Source organism: Dromiciops gliroides, chromosome 4, assembly GCF_019393635.1.
Source record: "Dromiciops gliroides isolate mDroGli1 chromosome 4, mDroGli1.pri, whole genome shotgun sequence".
Lineage (NCBI taxonomy): Eukaryota > Metazoa > Chordata > Mammalia > Microbiotheria > Microbiotheriidae > Dromiciops > Dromiciops gliroides.
This window is the reverse complement of record NC_057864.1, coordinates 435,830,109-435,849,250: the sequence shown is the minus strand read 5'-3', so window position 1 is coordinate 435,849,250 and position 19,142 is coordinate 435,830,109. Positions and strand designations below refer to the sequence as shown.

General features: G+C 40.8%; 1 protein-coding gene across 1 annotated transcript in view; it reads right to left on the bottom strand.

Annotated features, from left to right (window-relative positions):
• ELAPOR1 (endosome-lysosome associated apoptosis and autophagy regulator 1) overlaps window positions 1-19,142 on the bottom strand; it is a 114,416-nt gene that overhangs the window by 51,745 nt on the left and 43,529 nt on the right. Inside the window, 2 exon segments of the mRNA XM_043963885.1 lie at window positions 2,063-2,255; window positions 3,637-3,757. Coding sequence (XP_043819820.1) covers window positions 2,063-2,255; window positions 3,637-3,757 — 314 coding nt within the window.

Genomic DNA, 19,142 nt, shown 5'->3' with positions numbered 1-19,142 from the left:
TTCAATATTCAAGGCCGCCATGATTGTTTGGATCCTGACTCCATTATCCAGTATGTTGGTGATCTCTTCTGGCTTTGTGTCACCTACTCTACCAACCTGATAAACATATCTATCACTTATGTCTTCACCTAAGTCCCTGATAAAAGTGTCAAAGAGCCCAGCACTAAGGAAAATTCCTGGAAGAACTCTACTAGAGACCTCTTTCTAAGTGATATCAAATCATTAGTGACTCCTCTTTGGGTCAAGCTCTTTAGCTAATTAACTGAACTATCATCTAACCCACATTTTAGTCTTGTCTGGAAGAGCAGGATGAGAAACTTTGTCAAATGTTTTACTGAAATCTATGTACACTCTATCAACAACATTCCCTTGATTTTTATTAGCCTAGTAACCCTATGAAAAGAGGAAATAAATTTGGTCTAGCATGGATCTTATTGAAATCATCCTGGCCTTTGTGATCACTATTTAATACCTCCTAGAATTTTTCTAAGAGTTGTGGCTAAGCTCAGTGGCCTACAGTTTTCAGCCCCACCCCCTTTTGGGAAAATGGGGAAATTGGTTCTCTTCCAATTTGTCAAAACCTCTCCCATCAGTCATCAGGTCCACCAATTCTTTCAGGACCATAGGAAGTACCCAGCAAACTGGAATTAAAACTCACAGGTCCCAAGTTATTCAGAATAAATGGGAAACACTTCTTTGCAGAGGCAGGGGACTATGGTTGTGGAACACCATATTATATGCCAAGATTTTTCAATATATTGGTTAATTTGGTTGAACTGGATTTCCCCCCCTTTTTATTCTTTTCTATATGGAATTGCTCTTTGGGCAGGGGGAGAAAGAAGGACACATCTGAAAATGCAGGTGATGCAAAAACAAAGACATTGATAATTTTTCAAAAAGAATAAGTGGGCAGAATACTTTCCCTCATGGCTCCCTGAGTGGCTGCAGGTTGTGATTTGCATTGACAGAAGTCATATGCACACTGATAAAAATATAGCTCTTTGAAGGTTTGGAATAAGGTAAAACCTTATGGGATGAGGGACCTATGAAAATCCAGACACCTAAGCCAAATAGGATTTTTGTTTTTAAATGGGAATTTCTCTTTAACCCTTTGCCTTCCAACTCCTTGAAAATAATTCTCACCTAGCAATGGAAGGAGGTTAGCTGTTTATATTAAGGGTGGCAGTGATTGGTTGTGATGGGAAATCACACATGGCCAGTCTTAGAGTGTTGGTGAAGTTATTGTTCCTACCCATAACCTAATGACTTCTTTCTTTCTCTCATTCTCTCTTGCCCATCTTTTTTTCTTTTCTTTTTTTTTTTTTTTTTTTTTGCAGGGCAATGAGGGTTAAGTAATTTGCCCAGGGTCACATAGCTAGTAAGTGTCAAGTGTCTGAGGTTGGATTTGAACTCAGGTCCTTCTGAATCCAGGGCCGGTGCTTTATCCACTATGCCACCTAGCTGTCCCCTCTCTTGCCCATCTTATATCCCTTATTAAAGGCAGCTATGGGGAGTTAGGTGGTGCAGTGGATAAAGTGCCAGGCCTGGAGTCAGGAAGACCTGAGTTCAAATCCAGCCTCAGACACTTACTAACTGTGTGACCCATGGCAAGTCATTTAACTCTGTTTGCCTCAGTTTCCTTATCTGTAAAATGAGTTGGAGAAGGAAATGGAGAAAGAAATTTTCTTTATGAAGAAAATCCTAAATGGGGTCATGAGGAGTTGGACACAAATAAAGCAACTGAACAACAACAAAGAGGCAGCTACGTGGCACAATGGATAAAGTGCTGGGCCTGAGTTCAAATGTGACCTCAGACATTTACTATCTGTGTGACTGTGAGCAAATACTTATTAAACCTTAGTTTCTTCATCTATAAAATGAAACTTATACTACCTTCCTTGCTGACCACAAAGGGTTCTTGAGTCTTAAAGACTCAAAGGAAGTAACACATGTGAAAGCTCTTGCTAAACTTGATCGTGCCTTCCCCAGCTGGTTCTGCAGCCCTCCTCCTAGAGAAATGGGGTTGAGGGGTGAGTGTCTCCCGGGTGGATGCTAAACTCACGAGGTACAGTTCTCAGATGACTCAGTGAAGTCTTCGTCAATCTCCATGTTGGTTGCTAGGGTGGCAAATCCATGCGGCAACTCATCCCACTCATCGAATCGAATGCCCGTACCTAGAGAATAGCGGCCTTTGGCACACGGCTTACACGACTGGTCCTTCATGTTCAGGAATTCCCCGGCCTTACAGGAAAAGGCTAAAAAAAATAGAACAGAGGTTGGGTAATATTAAGGTTATTACTCAAGGGAGAGTTGATAAGTTGCAGTTCTGCATGGAAAGGAATAGAATCAGAAGGGAAGCACAGGGTTCTGCCCATTAAGGCTTAGGAGAAAAAACTTTTCATTCCCATTCCACCTGTCTTCAGGGAAGGATATATCACTGATTTTAATGTAATGCTTTCATAGGATCATAGATAGTCATGGAAAAGGACCTTCACTTTCTAAATAAGGAAATAGAGGGCTGGGGTGGTGGGGAAAGGTAAGGGAGTTAATTGACTAGGATAAGGCTGTACAGGTATACTAAGTAGTAAAGCCAGAATTCAAACTCATATCTTTTTGGGTGCGCACAATAATTTATTTGCTCATGGTTTCATGGTTAAGGCCCCTTTAAAGGCAGCCTAACTTTGAGCAAGCTTTATGCATACATTTTAATTTGGGGGAGGGGGTGAGGCAATTGGGGTAAAGTGACTTGCCCAGGGTCACACAGCTAGTAAGTGTCAAGTGTCTGAGGCCGGATTTGAACTCAGGTCCTCCTGACTCCAGGGCTGGTGCTTTATCCACTGCGCCACCTAGCTGCCCTTATGCATACATTTTAAAAAATATCCTCAATATCATCCCCAACTCTTAAAAATGTTCTTTTTCCCAATTCCCTAATTATCAGCTCTTCCACCCTCTTTTCCTGTCCTATCAGAAGAGAGAAGAGAAAGCAGGTGCCAACCGTTTCAAAGGTTGTGATCGTTAAGTATGGAGTCACACGAAATGGGAATGTGAGCTTCAGACAAGTCCTCCTGTTTCTGAATGCACAATCAGGCCTGCCCACCAAATGAGATTTCTATTGCTCTGCATTGACACTCAGCATACTTTAAAGGTCTGCCTCTGCAGAGATCCATCTTTCCTGGCTTCCTTTCCAAGAATGAAAATGGGCTACAATCTTCACTAATGAGTGATTATAGCTGTCCCATGAATGGCTAAGCTAAGAATGCATAAAGATAAAGGAAACTAAATATGCGAAAGAAGAAAACATCTGAATGCAGCACAGCTGGAATTCTGCATTCTTATTCCCCAAGATCCAAAAAGCTTAGGAAAAAACAACATTCAAGTATTAAGTCTGTAGCACACAAAATGTTTCTCTACCAAAGTGTGTGTGTGTGTGTGTGTGTGTGTGTGTGTGTGTGTGTGTGTGTGTGTAGGGGGGGGCAGAGTGCTTTCCCAAACACTTGGTAAAATATTTGATTTTCCCAAGACCCTCTTCCCCTCCCACAACTGAAGAGCAACAGTGCTTAGAGCTGACAGGTGTGTGCCAAGCAAGGACATGGTAGAGGTAATATAGCATGTGAGCCTGGAGGGACAGCTGCTTACAGCATTCAGTGCCTTTGATTGGATCAGGGAGGCTGGTGCACAGTCCGGGTGTGTGGGGCACAGCGACCCTCCATCTGGAGCCCAGGCTGTCACAGGCAGTGTACTCGTAGTGATACTCAGACTGTAGGGGAGAGAGAAAACACCACACGATGAGGACGGGGCAGTCACCAAACACACATGGGCATACCTGCTATCTCTTGCCTCCCCGATGTGAAACCTGATCTAAATGATGAGTCCGTTCAAGGATTGTGAGCTCTCTGGTTACCCTAGCTGGAACTCTTAGGGTCAGCCTGATCATCAGTAATGGAAGTGATTTGGTTGGGTTTTTTGACTGAGATGTTATCCTGTCATGGGTATGACAGGTTTCCCCCCCTCCCCCATATGATTTAAGAGCCTTTCTTCTTTCTTGCAGATAAGGGGCCATTGGCCTATAGGATTGAGAGAGGAGCTAAGGAGGGACAGAAGAAAAAGTGATGGAGTGTGTGGCAAGGGGGAAAAACAGACAGATTCCAATTTCCCATAAGAAAGCATCTGTCCAGGTCACAGAAAAAAATCAAACAAGTTATGATCATTGCTGTTGTTCCCTGTATCTTTCCGGTTCCTTCTCACCCTGGGAAGCTATAAATTGCTGCCTTGCATTTGATAAGCACTGTGACAGGTGAAGGGGGTGGGGAGGTAAAGGAGGGAGACTTCCTTTTCTAATCCTGCACTAGTCAAGTATAAAATCTTTTCCTTTCAATTCTCTCTTCTACAGAATGGGTAATTCCCAGTCCTATTCAATTATCTGATTAGCTGTAGAAAGAATTGAATTAGCAATTAACAGTCCAGCATTATTTCAAAGAGGGAAAACACAATAGATGTACCAAATATCTTTATGAATTCTTTTATTTTTTTAGACCTTGTTTAAACATTTTAAGCATTAAAAATATAAACAACGGAATTGGTCACAATGTGAATTCTGTCTTCTATTTCATCTGTATACTGCCACTTACCTGAAATAGTTTAAAACCTGAAAAACCAAAAACCACCCCCCCACCCCCCCTGCCCAATAAATAAAAAATAAAATAGAAAGGAAAAAAATACCTGAAAAACCTGAAACAGAGATTTCCTCTGTTCTGGTTGTGCACTTGGAAAGAAATAAAGGCAAAGATTCAGAGAGTCTTAGAGCTTGGAGAGAGATTAGAGACCATCAGATCTAACCCCCTGATTTTGTTTTGTTTTGTTTTGTTTTGTTTTGCGGGGCAATGGGGGTTAAGTGACTTGCCCAGGGTCACACAGCTAGTGTCAAGTGTCTGATAACGGATTTGAATTCAGGTCCTCCTGAATCCAGGGCTGGTGCTTTATCCACTGCGCCACCTAGCCGCCCCCTAGCCCCCTGATTTTAAAGATAAAGATATAGGGCCATAGAGACAGACCTACCAGAAGTCACAACCACAAGTATGTGACAGAGAGCAGTTTCCTGGGCCTCAGTTACTTAATTTATTAGAATGGAGCTTGGTGACCCAGAGAATAGAGGGTAAGCCTTGGAGTCCGAAAGACCCAAGTTCAAATCCTGCCTCAGTTACTACTTGTGTGACCCTGGGCAAGTCACTTACCTTTTCTGTGCCTTCTTTTCCTCATCTGTAAAATGGGGATAATAAATAGTACTCACCTCACAAGGTAGCTATGAGGATAGAATGAATTAATGCATATGAAGCACTTTGCAAGCCTTAAGATGCTAAATGCTCATTGTTATTATCATTATTATTATTATTAAAATGAAGGAACCAGATGACCTCTAAGATCCCCTTCAGTTCTAGATCTATTGACCTTTGAACCTAGGTTTTTGGTTTCCCTCCCAAATCTATATTTTCTACCTTAAAGCCATGTAATAAAGTATCACCAAAAACTACACAAAAGCTAGGACTGAATGGATTTCAGGTATACTGTGCAGCGGTATACTCTTATCCTGTACCAGATCCAAAAGCAAACGCTTTTTTCCTTGGAAAGGAGAAGGCAAGCACAGGTAACAATTAACATATAGAGCTGGGAGTAAAAGTTGGAAAATTTCAGTTTTCTTTTTTCTCCCAAACCTCCTGCTTCAGGTCTGCATGCCAGCTCTGTCTAGAAAAGGGCCCCAGGACGGACAAAGGACACCTCAGTTCTTGCCCCAGTGTCAATCAATATACAGGGACACTTTAGCAAGCCACTTCTGGGGATCCCATTTTACCCACCATCCTTATTGCCCTATCTCTCAGGGAGGTAAGGAGAAGAATGATAACCCTATTTGTAAATCATTGAACCTTGTAGCTTGTTTTTTGGTTTTTGTTTTTTTAATTTTTGCAGGGCAATGAGGGTTAAGTGACTTGCCCAGGGTCACACAGCTAGTTAAGTGTCAAGTGTCTGAGGCTGGATTTGAACTCGGGTACTCCTGAATCCAAGGCCAGTGCTTTATCCACTATGCCACCTAGCTGCCCCTGTAGCTTGTTTTTAAGAGTATTATAGAAATTCTAGGCTCGATTAGCCTAAACAAAGAGTTTCTACTATTCAGTAGCTATATTAACTGTGAATAGTCACTTGTCTTCTCCACCAGAGTAAGCATAGATTTATCCCTTGTGAGTAATAAATAAGGGGCAGCGAGGTGGAGCAATGCATAGTCACCTAGCCTAGAGTCAGGAAGACTCATCTTTCGGAGTTCAAAGCCGGCCTCAGATTAGCTGTATGACCCTGGGCAAGTCACTTAACCCTGTTTGCCTCCATTTTCTCATGTGTCAAATGAGCTGGAGAAGGCAGTGGCAAACCACTCCAGTATCTCTACCAAGAAAACCCCAAATGGAGTCATGAAGAGTCATATGTGACTGAAACGACTGAACAAGAACAAAAGTAATAAATAATGATTTAACTCTTAGTTACACACAATTCTGGGCATGGGAAAGAATAGCAAAACGTCTGGAGGAGCAATCATTGTCTCTGAGCTTCTGGTGAGGCTCTTCTAGGCATCACCATGTAACCAATACATGCAAATCCACAGCCCTCCCCTCCTAGCTCCTCTCACTCTCAGTTTAGGAACATGCCTCTCTAAGGAACTGAGTAGGTCAGTGTTCTCTGCCAGCCAGGCTCAACCCCACATCCCTCAGAAGCGCTGCTAAAAAGCAAATGTGTTCAGTAGGAGAGTTTCTCTTCAGTCTGATTGCATTTTCCCCTTGGGGAGATAAATGGAACAATTCCATTTCTTTCTATCTTCTCTCATCTGTTCTCCCCTGGGTCCTACTGCGGTGGGAGGTTTCCTGGGCAAATGGCAGTTTTAGACTTGAGACAAATTTCCTTTCGAACATGTGCTAATTTATTCGTTGTTATCTGGATAGATTTACAGCAGCCAGGGTGGCTGTCTCTGTTGTCTCTGTTTGTGATGGTTCCAAGTTTGGATTACCCTGAGATAATAATACTGTTAATAAGAACTTTAGAGAGGGGGCAAAAGGCAGGGAAAAAAGAGGAAAAGAGATAAGATTCCTTAGGTGCACTGAAAGCCCTGCAGATAAATCACTTCCCTTGGCATGCGTGCCTCAGTTTACCCAAGTCCTTCCTAGAGTATATCTATATAACTTCTCAATTTACAAGTAGGACAGAATGTATAATTAATTATGGCCAGTCCAGACAACTGCAGGGTACCCTGCACTTTTCACATCCTTCTCTTAGCTGAAAAACAGCAGTGCTGACTATTCATTTGGGGAAGAGTGGAGAGACATCAGGGAATTCATCAGGCACAGTACAACTTCTTAATTCCCACGGGAACATAAAGAAGGGAAGAGATGAAAAGCTCAAGTTTAGATTCCTCTGGGGCCAAATATGAATTAATGTTCTATTGGCGACACCTACTTTTCAGCTCCTGAGGAGGAGCTGCCACATGGGTACTTGCTGGAGCTACCAAAACATGAAAAATCTCCAGGACACTGACTTCTGTTATTTTAAGAGTCTCGGGGGGCAGCTAGGTGGCTCAGAGGATAGAGCACCGGCCCTGGAGTCAGGAGTACCTGAGTTCAAATCCGGCCTCAGACACTTAACACTTACTAGCTGTGTGACCCTGGGCAAATCACTTAACCCCAATTGCCTCACTGGAAAAAAAAAAAAAAAGAGTCTCAGGAGCCTGAGAGTAACTAACTCCTATTCATCCTTGGTGGGGACCACAGGATTTCAAGGATCTGCACTTCAGGGCCATCAAGACTCTAGTCCATCCTGAGACAGTCCATCATAAATGGCTCCAGTCCATTCAGAAACATGTGTTTATATGCTGTGCCATTACACATCGGAGTTGGTGACAAAGAGACATTTCTTGTGCTATGTCCCCAAAGCATCTCAAACTCAACATATAATAATAACATTTATAAAGGACTTACTATGCACCAGGCACTGTGCTAAGTGCTTTACAATTATTATCTCATTCAATCCTCACAATAACCCTGAGGGATAAGTGCTATGATTATCCCATTTTACAGATGTGGGAACCGAGGCAAATAGAAGTTAGTGATTTGCCCAGGGTCATACAGCTAGTAAGTATCTGAGGTCAGATTTTAACTCAGATCTTCTTCAGGCCCAGCCCTTGCTCTACTGCACTACCTAGATGTCCTCTAAATATATCCTAACCTCTTAAACATCTCTTAAATAACCTGTATTTCCCTTCCCCCCCAAAAAACCCCCCCTCATCTTCCCAATTTCCCAGTTTCCACGAAGGGCACCACTATCCTTTCAATCCCTTAGTTTTACAATCTCTGCATCCTCATTGCTTTCTCATTCTTTTACACCCACATATCCAATCAATTGCCAACTCTTGTTGATTCCATTTTCACTCAATCCACAGTCTGGCCGGATGAGTCTTCTTGCTGTTCTATTTCCCATCTTTCAGCATTTGCCTTGACTTGACAGTCTTGCTTGGAATGGTCTCCTTCGTTTCCTCTGCTTCCAAGAGTCCCTAGAGATTCCTTCAAACCTGAGCTCCCAAGTACACAAGGCTTTCTAATTCCCCTAGCTGCTAGGGCTCCCCACCATTGTGTTGTATTTACATTGAATGTATTCTGTATTCACTTAAATGTGTACACATTATTTCCCCCATAGAATGTAGGCTCCCTGAGGGCAAGTACTGGTTCATTTTTGTCTTTGTATACTTGGCATCTAGTATAGACCCTGGAAGGGTAGGTGTTTAATCTTTCCTTTTTTTCCTTTTTTTCTTTCTTTTTCTTTTACTTTTTTTTGGGGGGGGCAATGAGGGTAAAGTGACTTACCCAGGGTCACACAGCTAGTAAGTGTCAAGTGTCTGAGGCCAGATTTGAACTCAGGTCCTCCTGAATCCAGGGTTGGTGCTTTATCCATTGCACCACCTAGCTGACCCTATGGTAGGTATTTAATCAACATATGAATCAATTAGTTGATTGATCAATGACCCATAGTATGCACACAACTCTTGTATTAGGAGAGACCAGGTGTAGAGGTTGGCTTCAGAGTTTAGTGACCTGGGCTCTTGAAATGGTATACAATAGAGTTATCACCTGTAGCGTCCTGCTTCTGAACAATGTGCACCCGGCTTCCCCAAACCCAAGACTAGGTATAAGAGAAGTATGTGTTTTCTGTTTCTTCAATCTCAATTTTCTGCTCTAAAAGGGAAGATGGAAGCATAGTTGTTAGAAGTTTCTTATTCCTACCATGGACCTAACCATTCCAAACCAATGCAAAGACAGAGAGAGAGTTGTTATTGTTTAATCATTCCAGTTGTGTCTGACTCTTCGTGACCCCATTTGGGGTTTTCTTGGCAAAGATACTGGAGCAGTTTGCCATTTCCTTCTCCAGCTCATTTTACAGATAAGAAACTAAGGTAGACTGGGTTAAGTGACTTGCTCAGGGTCACACAGCTAGTGGTAAGTGTCTGAAGCCAGATTTGAACTCAGGAAGATGAGTCTTCCTGACTACAGGTATGACACTCTATCTACTATATCACCTAGCTGCCCAGAGGTAGGCTTAATGTCTCTAAAAATCACTTCACACAAAATGCAATTTAATGTACAAATAGCCATTCATCAATACATCAAGGGGTCTCAGAGCTCTCTGAAGTAGATACCCCCAGAAATAGTGCAGAATACACCCCACCCATCCTTTCTTAACTAGTGCAATTCTTAGACATCTCTTCCCATAAATCTTTCACAACAAGTGTATTTAACATGCTAGAAAATGTTCTCTAGGTCTTTTAATATACCAAGGAAACCTCAGGCTATATCTATCAGTTGTCTTTCATTATACTTCTCTGATCTCTTTTACTGATCATGTTTATTTGAAAATACATTTGACACGGCTTATTACATAAGTCAATATTGGTAATATGCCATGGCCAATCTACATTCATCATTTGTCTCTCTGTTGCTCTTTTGGTTACCCAAAATGTTGATTCTTTGGAGGCTGGTATTCCATGGTTCACAGCCACATAACAATAACAGAAGAACAGTAGTGGTCAAAAGATGGGTTTTTGTAATTAGAGATCATTGAAAACCTTGCAAAATTTCCCAAATGCAATCACTGAACTGTCCGATTCGAATTCACTGTCTATTTATAACATCTGTCCAATGTATACATACTGAGGCATTGCCCATCCAACTGACAAAGGACACAATGTTGAATCTTTACTTTTCAGAATCCTTACCCACCTTCAAGACTCCCAAACCCACCTGCTATATAAAGTCTTATCCTGTCTTTGGACTTGCTAGTGCTCTGTCTCCTCATGTGATCTTGTATTTATTAATCTATGTTCATGCTGTAGCACCATAACACCTTAAGAGTAGGAAATTTTTTCTTTTTAAAAATGTTTAACATTTTTATTTAAAGTTTTGAATTCTAAATTCCATCCATCTCTCCCTCTGTCCCTCCTCCCCTCCTTCTTTTAGCCAGTAAGCAGATATAGTTTGTATATGTGCAATTAGGTAAAGCTTTTTCATATTAGTCATTTTGTACAAGAAGACTCAAGTAAAAGAAAAAAAGATGAAGGAAGGAAAGTAAAAAATAGCATGCTTCAGTCTATATTCAATCAATCATTCTTTCTCTGGAGGTGGATAGTATGCTCCATCATTCGTCCTTTGGGATTGTCTTGGATCATTGAATTGGTGAGAATAGCTAAGTCATTCACAGTTACACATCTTACAATATTGCTGTTATTGTGTAAAATTTTCTCCTGGTTCTAGTCATCATCAGGTCATGTAAGTTCTTCCAGGTTTTTCTGAGAGCATCATGCTCGTCATTTCTTATAGCACAATAGTATTCCATCACAATCATATACCACAACTTGTTCAGCCATTCCCCAACTGATGGGTATTGCTTCAATTTTCCATTCTTTGCCACCAGAAAAGAGCTGCTATAAATATTTTTGTGCACATAGGTCCTTTTCCTTTTTGTTTTTTATCTCCAAAAGTATTCTTTATTCATTTGATTTTTCCTGAGTAGACTTTTGGGACAATTTCTGTGGATCTCGCTGAAAAAGCAATATGGTATTGAGGGTTGATGCAACTGGTACTATGTCATGCACAAACAGGAACCACTGTAAGGAACCATCCATAAGAAGTCCTCTTCCACTGGGACTCCTCCATGATAGTACCAAACACATTGGGAAAGCACAATTTTCCATTTTATGACTTGACTGATGCCGATAACTAGAAGATTTTTGAACAAAATTATCACTGTGATTTGTGTTTACCGAGGAATATTGCATCATCTTGATATAAGCATGGGAGTCACTTTGTTGGAAGAAAACATCTAAAGTTACATCTTGCTCTACTGAGTCAAGTGCTTTATACAAAAATAAAATCTTGGATTCTCTATACATTTTTCGGCTGTGTGACTGTGAAAATGGATTCTATTTTTCAGTGAAATATAAGTCAAGGTGGAGGGAGGGGAATTCATGGGAGGATTGAGGAAGGAGGAAAAGGATATTGAGGATTTAGAAAAGTTGCTGTAGTGGGTAGGATAGGGAATCATTTTCGTTGTTGTTGAGTCATTTCCAGTCATGTCCAACTCTTCGTGAGGCCATTTGGAATTTTCTTGGCAAAGATACTGGAGTGGTTTGCCACTTCCTTCTCCAGTTCACTTTACAGATGAAGAAATTGAGGTAAACAGAGTTAAGTGATTTGCCCAGGATCACCTAGCTAGTAAGTGTCTGAGGCTAGATTTGAACTCAGGAAGATGAGTGTTCCTATCTCCAGACCTGGCACTCTATCCGCTGTGCCACCTAGCTGCCCAGTTTTGGGAGTGGAGGCCACATATTGAAGAAGGCCTTCTCAAGGAGTTCAGCTACAAAATGGAGAAGAGATATGGGATAATAGCTAACAGGGATGGATGGATCAAGTGAGGGGGTTTAAGGATGGGGGAGACATGGGCATGTTTGTGAGCAGTAGGAAAGTAGCCAGTAGACAGGAAGTGGTTGATCAATAGTGGAAGCAAGGGGTAGAAGAGAACAATAGCCTGGATGGAGGAAAGGAGAACAAAGATGGATTCGCTGGTGGGAAATGCCACCTTCACTATTTTGCACAGAGGTAACTCTGATTCCCTCCCCCAAATCTGGAAAAACAACAGATTATATCCTAAATGTCCTCTTGTCTGGATTCCCTTATTAAATCTGACAGCAGGCTTGTATTTGATAATTTTCTTTTCTTTACCCCCAAAGGACCAAATGTATTTTTTTTTGTGGGGCAGTGAGGGTTAAGTGACTTGCCCAGGGTCACACAGCTAGTAAGTGTCGTGTGTCTGAGGCCAGATTTGAACTCAGGTCCTCCTGAATCCAAGGCCAGTGTTTTATCCACTGCGCCATCTAGCTGCCCTCCCCCCGAAAAAAAAATGTATTTTTGTTGAGGACTCAGGACACAGATTTCAGCATTTCTATGACTTTTAAAACTTATTCATCAGTTTTTTGCATTGTACCTTTCTCTGAAATATGGGTACCATCCAAAAGTTTTGATATCCTTTTTTTTTAACCATTGTGGCCTGTTGAAGCAACTGAATTTCATATAAATTTGATATCATTTTCCTCAAGAATTAACTCATCTTGAGAAGTAGAACCAACTTCTGGTCTCATGTGTACTCTATGGGATATAGTTTTTCACCCTAAGAATTTCTGATTTTCAATGAAGAGCCATCCTCTTAAAAAAAAATTGATGGGGGAATTGACTCTACATGACTTCATCTTGTACAGCTAAACCCAGGATAGCACCTTTGATCATGTTTTGCACTTGTTGACAGATTGTGCAAGTTGTTGTGAGTTCCTTTAGATGTTCCCAGCACCTGTCAAACCAGTGCTTTTACTCTTCTTTCCAGGGAAACTAAATTCAACATTAAGTGGGGTTGAAATCTCTTCTCAGGATTCCTCTGGGGACCTTCAAAATAACTGTCTGTCCCTTCAGAGAGATGTCGACATATTCTGACATGTCAACAGTCTGTGTCCCAAGGATGATCTTCATCTCACTGGGGATGGGTCAAAGAGCCACAAGGAAATTGTTATTAATACCTTTCCTTTATTTTTTTTCTAGGCAAATTATTGGTTCCAGAGAATCCATTTAAGAGGTAAATAAGGTTTTCCTGACATTCAGGCCCCAACATAAACCAACTAACCAAAACTATCTCTGAATGCTTTTTTCATTCAGTTAAATGACTTGCCCAAGTCACACAGCTAGTGACAGGAATGGAATCTGAACTCAAGTCCTCTTGAAGCTAGTGTTCTCTTCCACCATACCGTGATACCTGTTGTGTCTTCTTATAAACTGTGTGTTTTTAACACATGCAAGGAAGGCACCTTGTTGGTTGTTGTTCAGTCGTGTCCAACTCCTCATGACCCCATTTAGGGTTTTCTTGGCAGAGATACTGGAGTGGTTTGCCATTTCCCTCTCCAGGTCATTTTACAGATGAGAAAATTGAGGCAAAGAGGGTTAAATGACTTGCCCAGGGTCACACAGCTAGTAAGTGTCAGAGATCAGATTTGAACTCAGGAAGATGAGTCTTCCCAACTCCAGGCCACTCTATGTACTATGGCACCACCTAGCTGCCCTCACCTTGTTGGAGGAGAGTTAGCATTTTGCTCTATCAATTCAAATGTATTTTTATGGTAAACTAACAGGGGCAACTAGGTGGCGCAGTGGATAAAGCACCAGCCTTGGATTCAGGAGTACCTGAGTTCAAATCCAGCCTCAGACACTTGATACTTGCTAGCTGTGTGACTCTGGGCAAGTCACTTAACCCCCATTGCCCTGCAAAAAAATTAATAAAATAAATAAATATAGTAAACTAACAACAAGAATGGTAGGATCTTGTATTTTCTGCATTTAAGATGTGGTCTGCTGTAGAATCACATTTGCAAAAACCTACCTGTTCCCTTTTTATATTATCATTAAGAATGATGTGTGTGTGTGTGTGTGTGTGTGTGTGTGTGTGTGTGTGTGTGTGTGTGTAAGGACTGATCAAGAGAATTTAGTCCCCCTCCCTAACCCACTTGATGAAATCACAGCATATAAGGACCGGATAACAAAGATGATGATGCCACTTGATGAAATCACAGCATATAAGGACCGGATAACAAAGATGATGATGTGTTGAGGTTATGCTCTTTTCTAAGATGTTTGCTTTTCATAGGCCATTGTTCATGTACATAAAACCTGTCCAGGGGGGCAGCTAGGTGGCGAAGTGGATAAAGCACCAGCTCTGTATTCAGAGGACCTGAGTTCAGATGTGCCTCAGGCACTTTACACTTACTAGCAGTGTGACCCAGGGCAAGTCATTTAAACCTTCAGTTGCCCAGCAAAATAACAACAGCAACAACAAACCACCACCCCAACACCACCACCACAACTACAATAACAACAAAAAAACAAACAACAAAAAAAACCTTTCAAATCTACAACCTAAGTAACCTATTCTCAGATTGACAAACTAAAACCAAACCATCCCTACCAAAGGGTTCACACCCTTCAGAATTTGGAGGGGCCAGAAGGTAAGGAAATATGAAATTCTTCCCATCAGCTTGATGAGATTTTAGGGCTAGCTGAGTAATTATGCATGACCTCATCTCTCATCCAAACCTGCTTTCAGAAAAAGAGCTAATGAGAAGCCCAACACCCCAAGGTATAAATACAAATAGATTGATGTGATTCCCACGGCCAGGCATTTTAACAGGAGACAAAAATTAAGACAAAAGCAATAAATTGGTAAATGTGGAATTCCAGACATCAGGAAGCTATTAGGAACCATTAGGGCATATTTCTAGTGACCCTGAAATCACACCCCATAAATGTGAATCACCATCCCTATCTATTTATACAACCAATGAATTGAGCAAAAGCAGTCTGAATCCTTCCTGGAAATTGTGTGGTGATGTAGTTTTAGAGTTTTCCAACCCTGGCTGAGTGTCTCACCCGTCTTTCCCTGGTGGCTTTTACACAGGAAAAGCAAGCTCTGAAGAGGCAGTTATCCCTAGCAGTAGAAAAGAGAGCCGACCTATAGAGGAAGAAACACAGCTCCTAAGAGGAAATCACTCTTTCTTTGCCTTTTGTGTGTGTGTGTGTGCCTCTTCTGGAGGTGGTAGGTGGTATGAAGTGAGAGGATTCCCCCCCACCCCCGCCAACTTTACCCCCCATCACTGGCAATGGCATTTTTTTAGTATAGAAGAAATTCACTCTGTGCCCCAGAGAGAGGAGACTCTGATAGTCTAGCTGAAAAGTTGAGTTTAGCTGAAGAGAGTAGCAGACCCATGAAGTGGAGTGACCTGTCCAGGGGAAGTAATGGGAGGACACCAGAAGAAAAGCCACTGTCAGAGGTGTGAGTTGCCTTGGTTGTGTGCATGCCCTACATATGAGCTTTTCTACCGGTGCACTCTTTGTGTGAGCCCATTCTTCCCACTAATGTTGTGTGTATTTGTACTAGAGTGAACTCTCCTTCTCTGGAAGGAACAGAGAGATGTCATGCCAGTTTAGTAAATGTCTTTGCTTTGGGTTGTGTCAAATGGCTTTTAAATGTGAACGCACCGGGGGAGGGCAGAAGAGTAAGAGTCCACAGAGTACCTAGTTATCTGCCACTTTGAGTGGCAGGTAGAGTGAGAAAGTAGGGTATGGATGGCGATAATTATTGATGCTTTCTCAGTTATCTTTTTTTTCCTTAAATAAGTTACATTGATATCTTTTGGTTTTATATTGCATATTTCCCATTGTTTTCTTTCCCCCTTCAGAGAGCCATCCTGTATAATAAAACATAAGAAAAAAGCTCTGCAAAACTAAACAATGTATCAGTGTTATATGCAGCATATAAGAAATGATGAAGGGGATAGTTTCAGAAAAATCTAGAAAAACTTGTATGAACTGATGCAAAGTGAAGTAAGCAGAATGAGAAGACAAAATTATAAAACAACAATATCATAATGATAATCAACTTTGAAAGATTTGAGAATATTTTTAGCACTACAATGATGTAAGACAATTCCGAAGGACTTATGAAAAATGCTATCCACTTCCAAAGAAAGAATTGATGGAGTCTGAATGAACTCAGATCAAAGCATTTTTTAACTTTCTTAATTCTTAATTTCTTAATTGTTTTTTTCACAGCATAACTAATATGGAGATATATTTTACATGACTGCATAGGTATAACCTATATCACATTGCTTGCCTCCCTGATGGGGGAAGAAAGGAAGGAGAGAGAAGGAGGGAGAGAATTTGGAACTCAAAATTTTAAAAGATGAATGTTAAAAGTTGTTTTTACAAGTAATTGAGGGAAAAAATTTAATTAAAAAAAGAGAGAGACGTGAGGACTCTAATCAATGCAATTACCAAAAAACAATTCCAAAGGACTTGTGGTAAAACATGCCAAATACCTCTAAATAGAGGCTAATGGACTCCATATACACATCAAAGTATATTCCTTTTCTTTTCCTTTCTTTTCTTTTTTTTTTGGGGGGGGGCAGGTCAGTGAAGGTTAAGTGGGGGAGACATGGGTCACACAGCCCAGGGTCACACAGCTAGTAAGTGTCAAGTGTCTGAGGCTGAATTTGAACTCGGGTCCTCCTGAATCTAGGGCTGGTGCTTTATTCACTGCACCACCTAGTTACCCCTACTATACATATTTATAACGGGTTTTGTAATGGAAGGCAGGAAAAAAAGAATTCAAAACCAAAAATAAAATAACACTGAAAAAAATGTTATATGCAATATCACACAACCATGGCCCCCCATTTGCAAAAAGGAGTAAATAATCTTTTATAGTAGTAATAATATCCATGATTTTTAAAAATTATTAAGCAATTATTAAGCATCCTCCCTTCTATCAAATATCTTAAGAACCTATCCTTTAATTCCATCAAAATTGTGTTGCCCTCTGTCTAGTTACTTTTTCCATTTTTGTTTTCTTTAGTGCCATTTCTATTTCCTCATGCTATAGATTGGAGATTATGATGCTAGATTCCAAATATTCTACCATATTTGATGGAGAAAATAGTTTGTTATAGTAATCTTGACAAATATTTTTCATTATTTTGTTCTTCTTCCAACTTAACCCCTAATTGACTTCAGAACGTCTTAGTTTCAGAAACATGTTTTTCTTGTACATCTTGCTGTTTTAGGAGATACTTCTCAGAACTTACCACCCTCTTCCTTGTAAGATTTTATAAAAGTGTTTCTATTTTTAAATCAGTGTTGCGGGACAGCTAGGTGGAGCAGTGGATAAGAACACAGGCCCTGAAGTCAGGAGTACCTGAGTTCAAATCTGGCCTCAGACACTTGACACTTACTAGCTGTGTGACCCTGGGCAAGTCACTTAACCCCAAATGCCTAAAAAAAGAAAAGAAAAGAAAAGAAAAGAAAAGAAAAGAAAAGAAAAGAAAAGAAAAGAAAAGTAAATCAATGTTGCCCTCCACTATATTATCTGTCCGCTTGGCAATGAGGTCAATTATCATCTGGCTAAGATGATTTCTAGATTCTTTTGGTCTCCTCATTGTGTCAATTGGTTTTCATTGGTTAGCCTTCCTTTGGAAAAGGTGATAGTTTGTGTTGTTTGTTCTTTTAATGATTTCTCATTTTCCAGTATAAATAACTTGTTTAAATGGGTTGGGTTGGAGGTATTTTCTTTGTATACCAAGTCTTATGCTTGTTGTATTCAAGAACAATCAATTTCACAAATTCAAGATAAGGTAGATATGGCTAGACAGCAGTTCCTCTATTAAAAAAAATACCCAAACAATTGGAGATTTTAGTGAATCATTTGCTAAATATGTCAGTAGCATGACATTTAATCTGCAAAAGTTAATGTCCCCAGATCTTCCTGTTGTTTTATGCTATCCTGGTCAGTCCACATCTCCACATTTAATTCTGGGCACCTCATTTTAGGAAGTACATTGAAGAATGTTCAGGGGAAGGTGATCATAATGCCATAAGAGGATTAGTTGAAATAACTAGGTATATTTAGTCAGGAGAAGAGAAGACGGGGAGCACATGCTACCTGTCTTCAGATATTTGAAGGATTGTCAATATGGTGGAAGGATTTACCTTGTTCTTCTTGATTCCAGGTGAAAAAATAGGAGCAATAAATAATAATTTGCAGATGGGTAGATCTATATTATATGGAAGAAAAAAATTTGCTAATAAGTAGAACTATTTGAAAGTGGAATAGGTGGAGAGGCAAGATGGGCAGAGAAGCCAGGAAGTTGCCTGAGCTCTCCAAAGTTCCCTCAGAAACAACATTAAATTAAGCCTCTAAATGGATTCTGGAGCTACAGAACCTGCAAAAAGGCAAAGTGAAACAATCTACCAGTCTGAGATAACCTAGAAGGACTTCACAAAAGGTCTTTCTCACCTAAGTAAAAGGGGAGTGCAGCTCAGTGCAGAGGTTGTCTGGGCAAGCCAGTGGAAGGCTCTTAGCTACACCATAGATCAGCATGAGGACCCTTGGTCCTGGCTCAGCAGGTTGGTGGTAGCAGGCCAGTTATGAGGTCCCCAGCTCTAATGCAGAAGGAAATCTGCCAGCTGGGGTATCTGCTACACAATAGGCACAGCCATCCCAGTGCAGTGAGCAAGCCTTGAGCCACTGAGGCCTCAGAGCAGAAAACCAGTGATCAGGCTCCAGGCCCCCCCCAAAATAAGCTTGGTATGGTACCCCCTGTATCCCAGGAGCAGAGCTCAACTTTATAAGGCATGAAATAGGCTTAAAATATGAGTAAGAAACAGAAAAGAACCCTCACCATAGAAAGCTACTATGGAAACAGGGAAGACCAAAACACAAACTCAGAAGAGGACAACAATGTTAAAATGCCTACATGCAAAGACTCAAAGGGGAAGAGGAATTGGTCTCAAGACCAAAAAGCTCTCTAGGAAGATCTTTTAAATTGGGAAAAGAAATGAGTTATGCAAGAGAGAGTCAATAGCTTGGAAAAAGAAAACAACTCCTTAAAAATACAATTGGCCAAATGGAAAAGGAGGTACAAAAGGTTACTGGGGAAAATAATTCCTTAAGAATCGGATTTGGGCAGATGG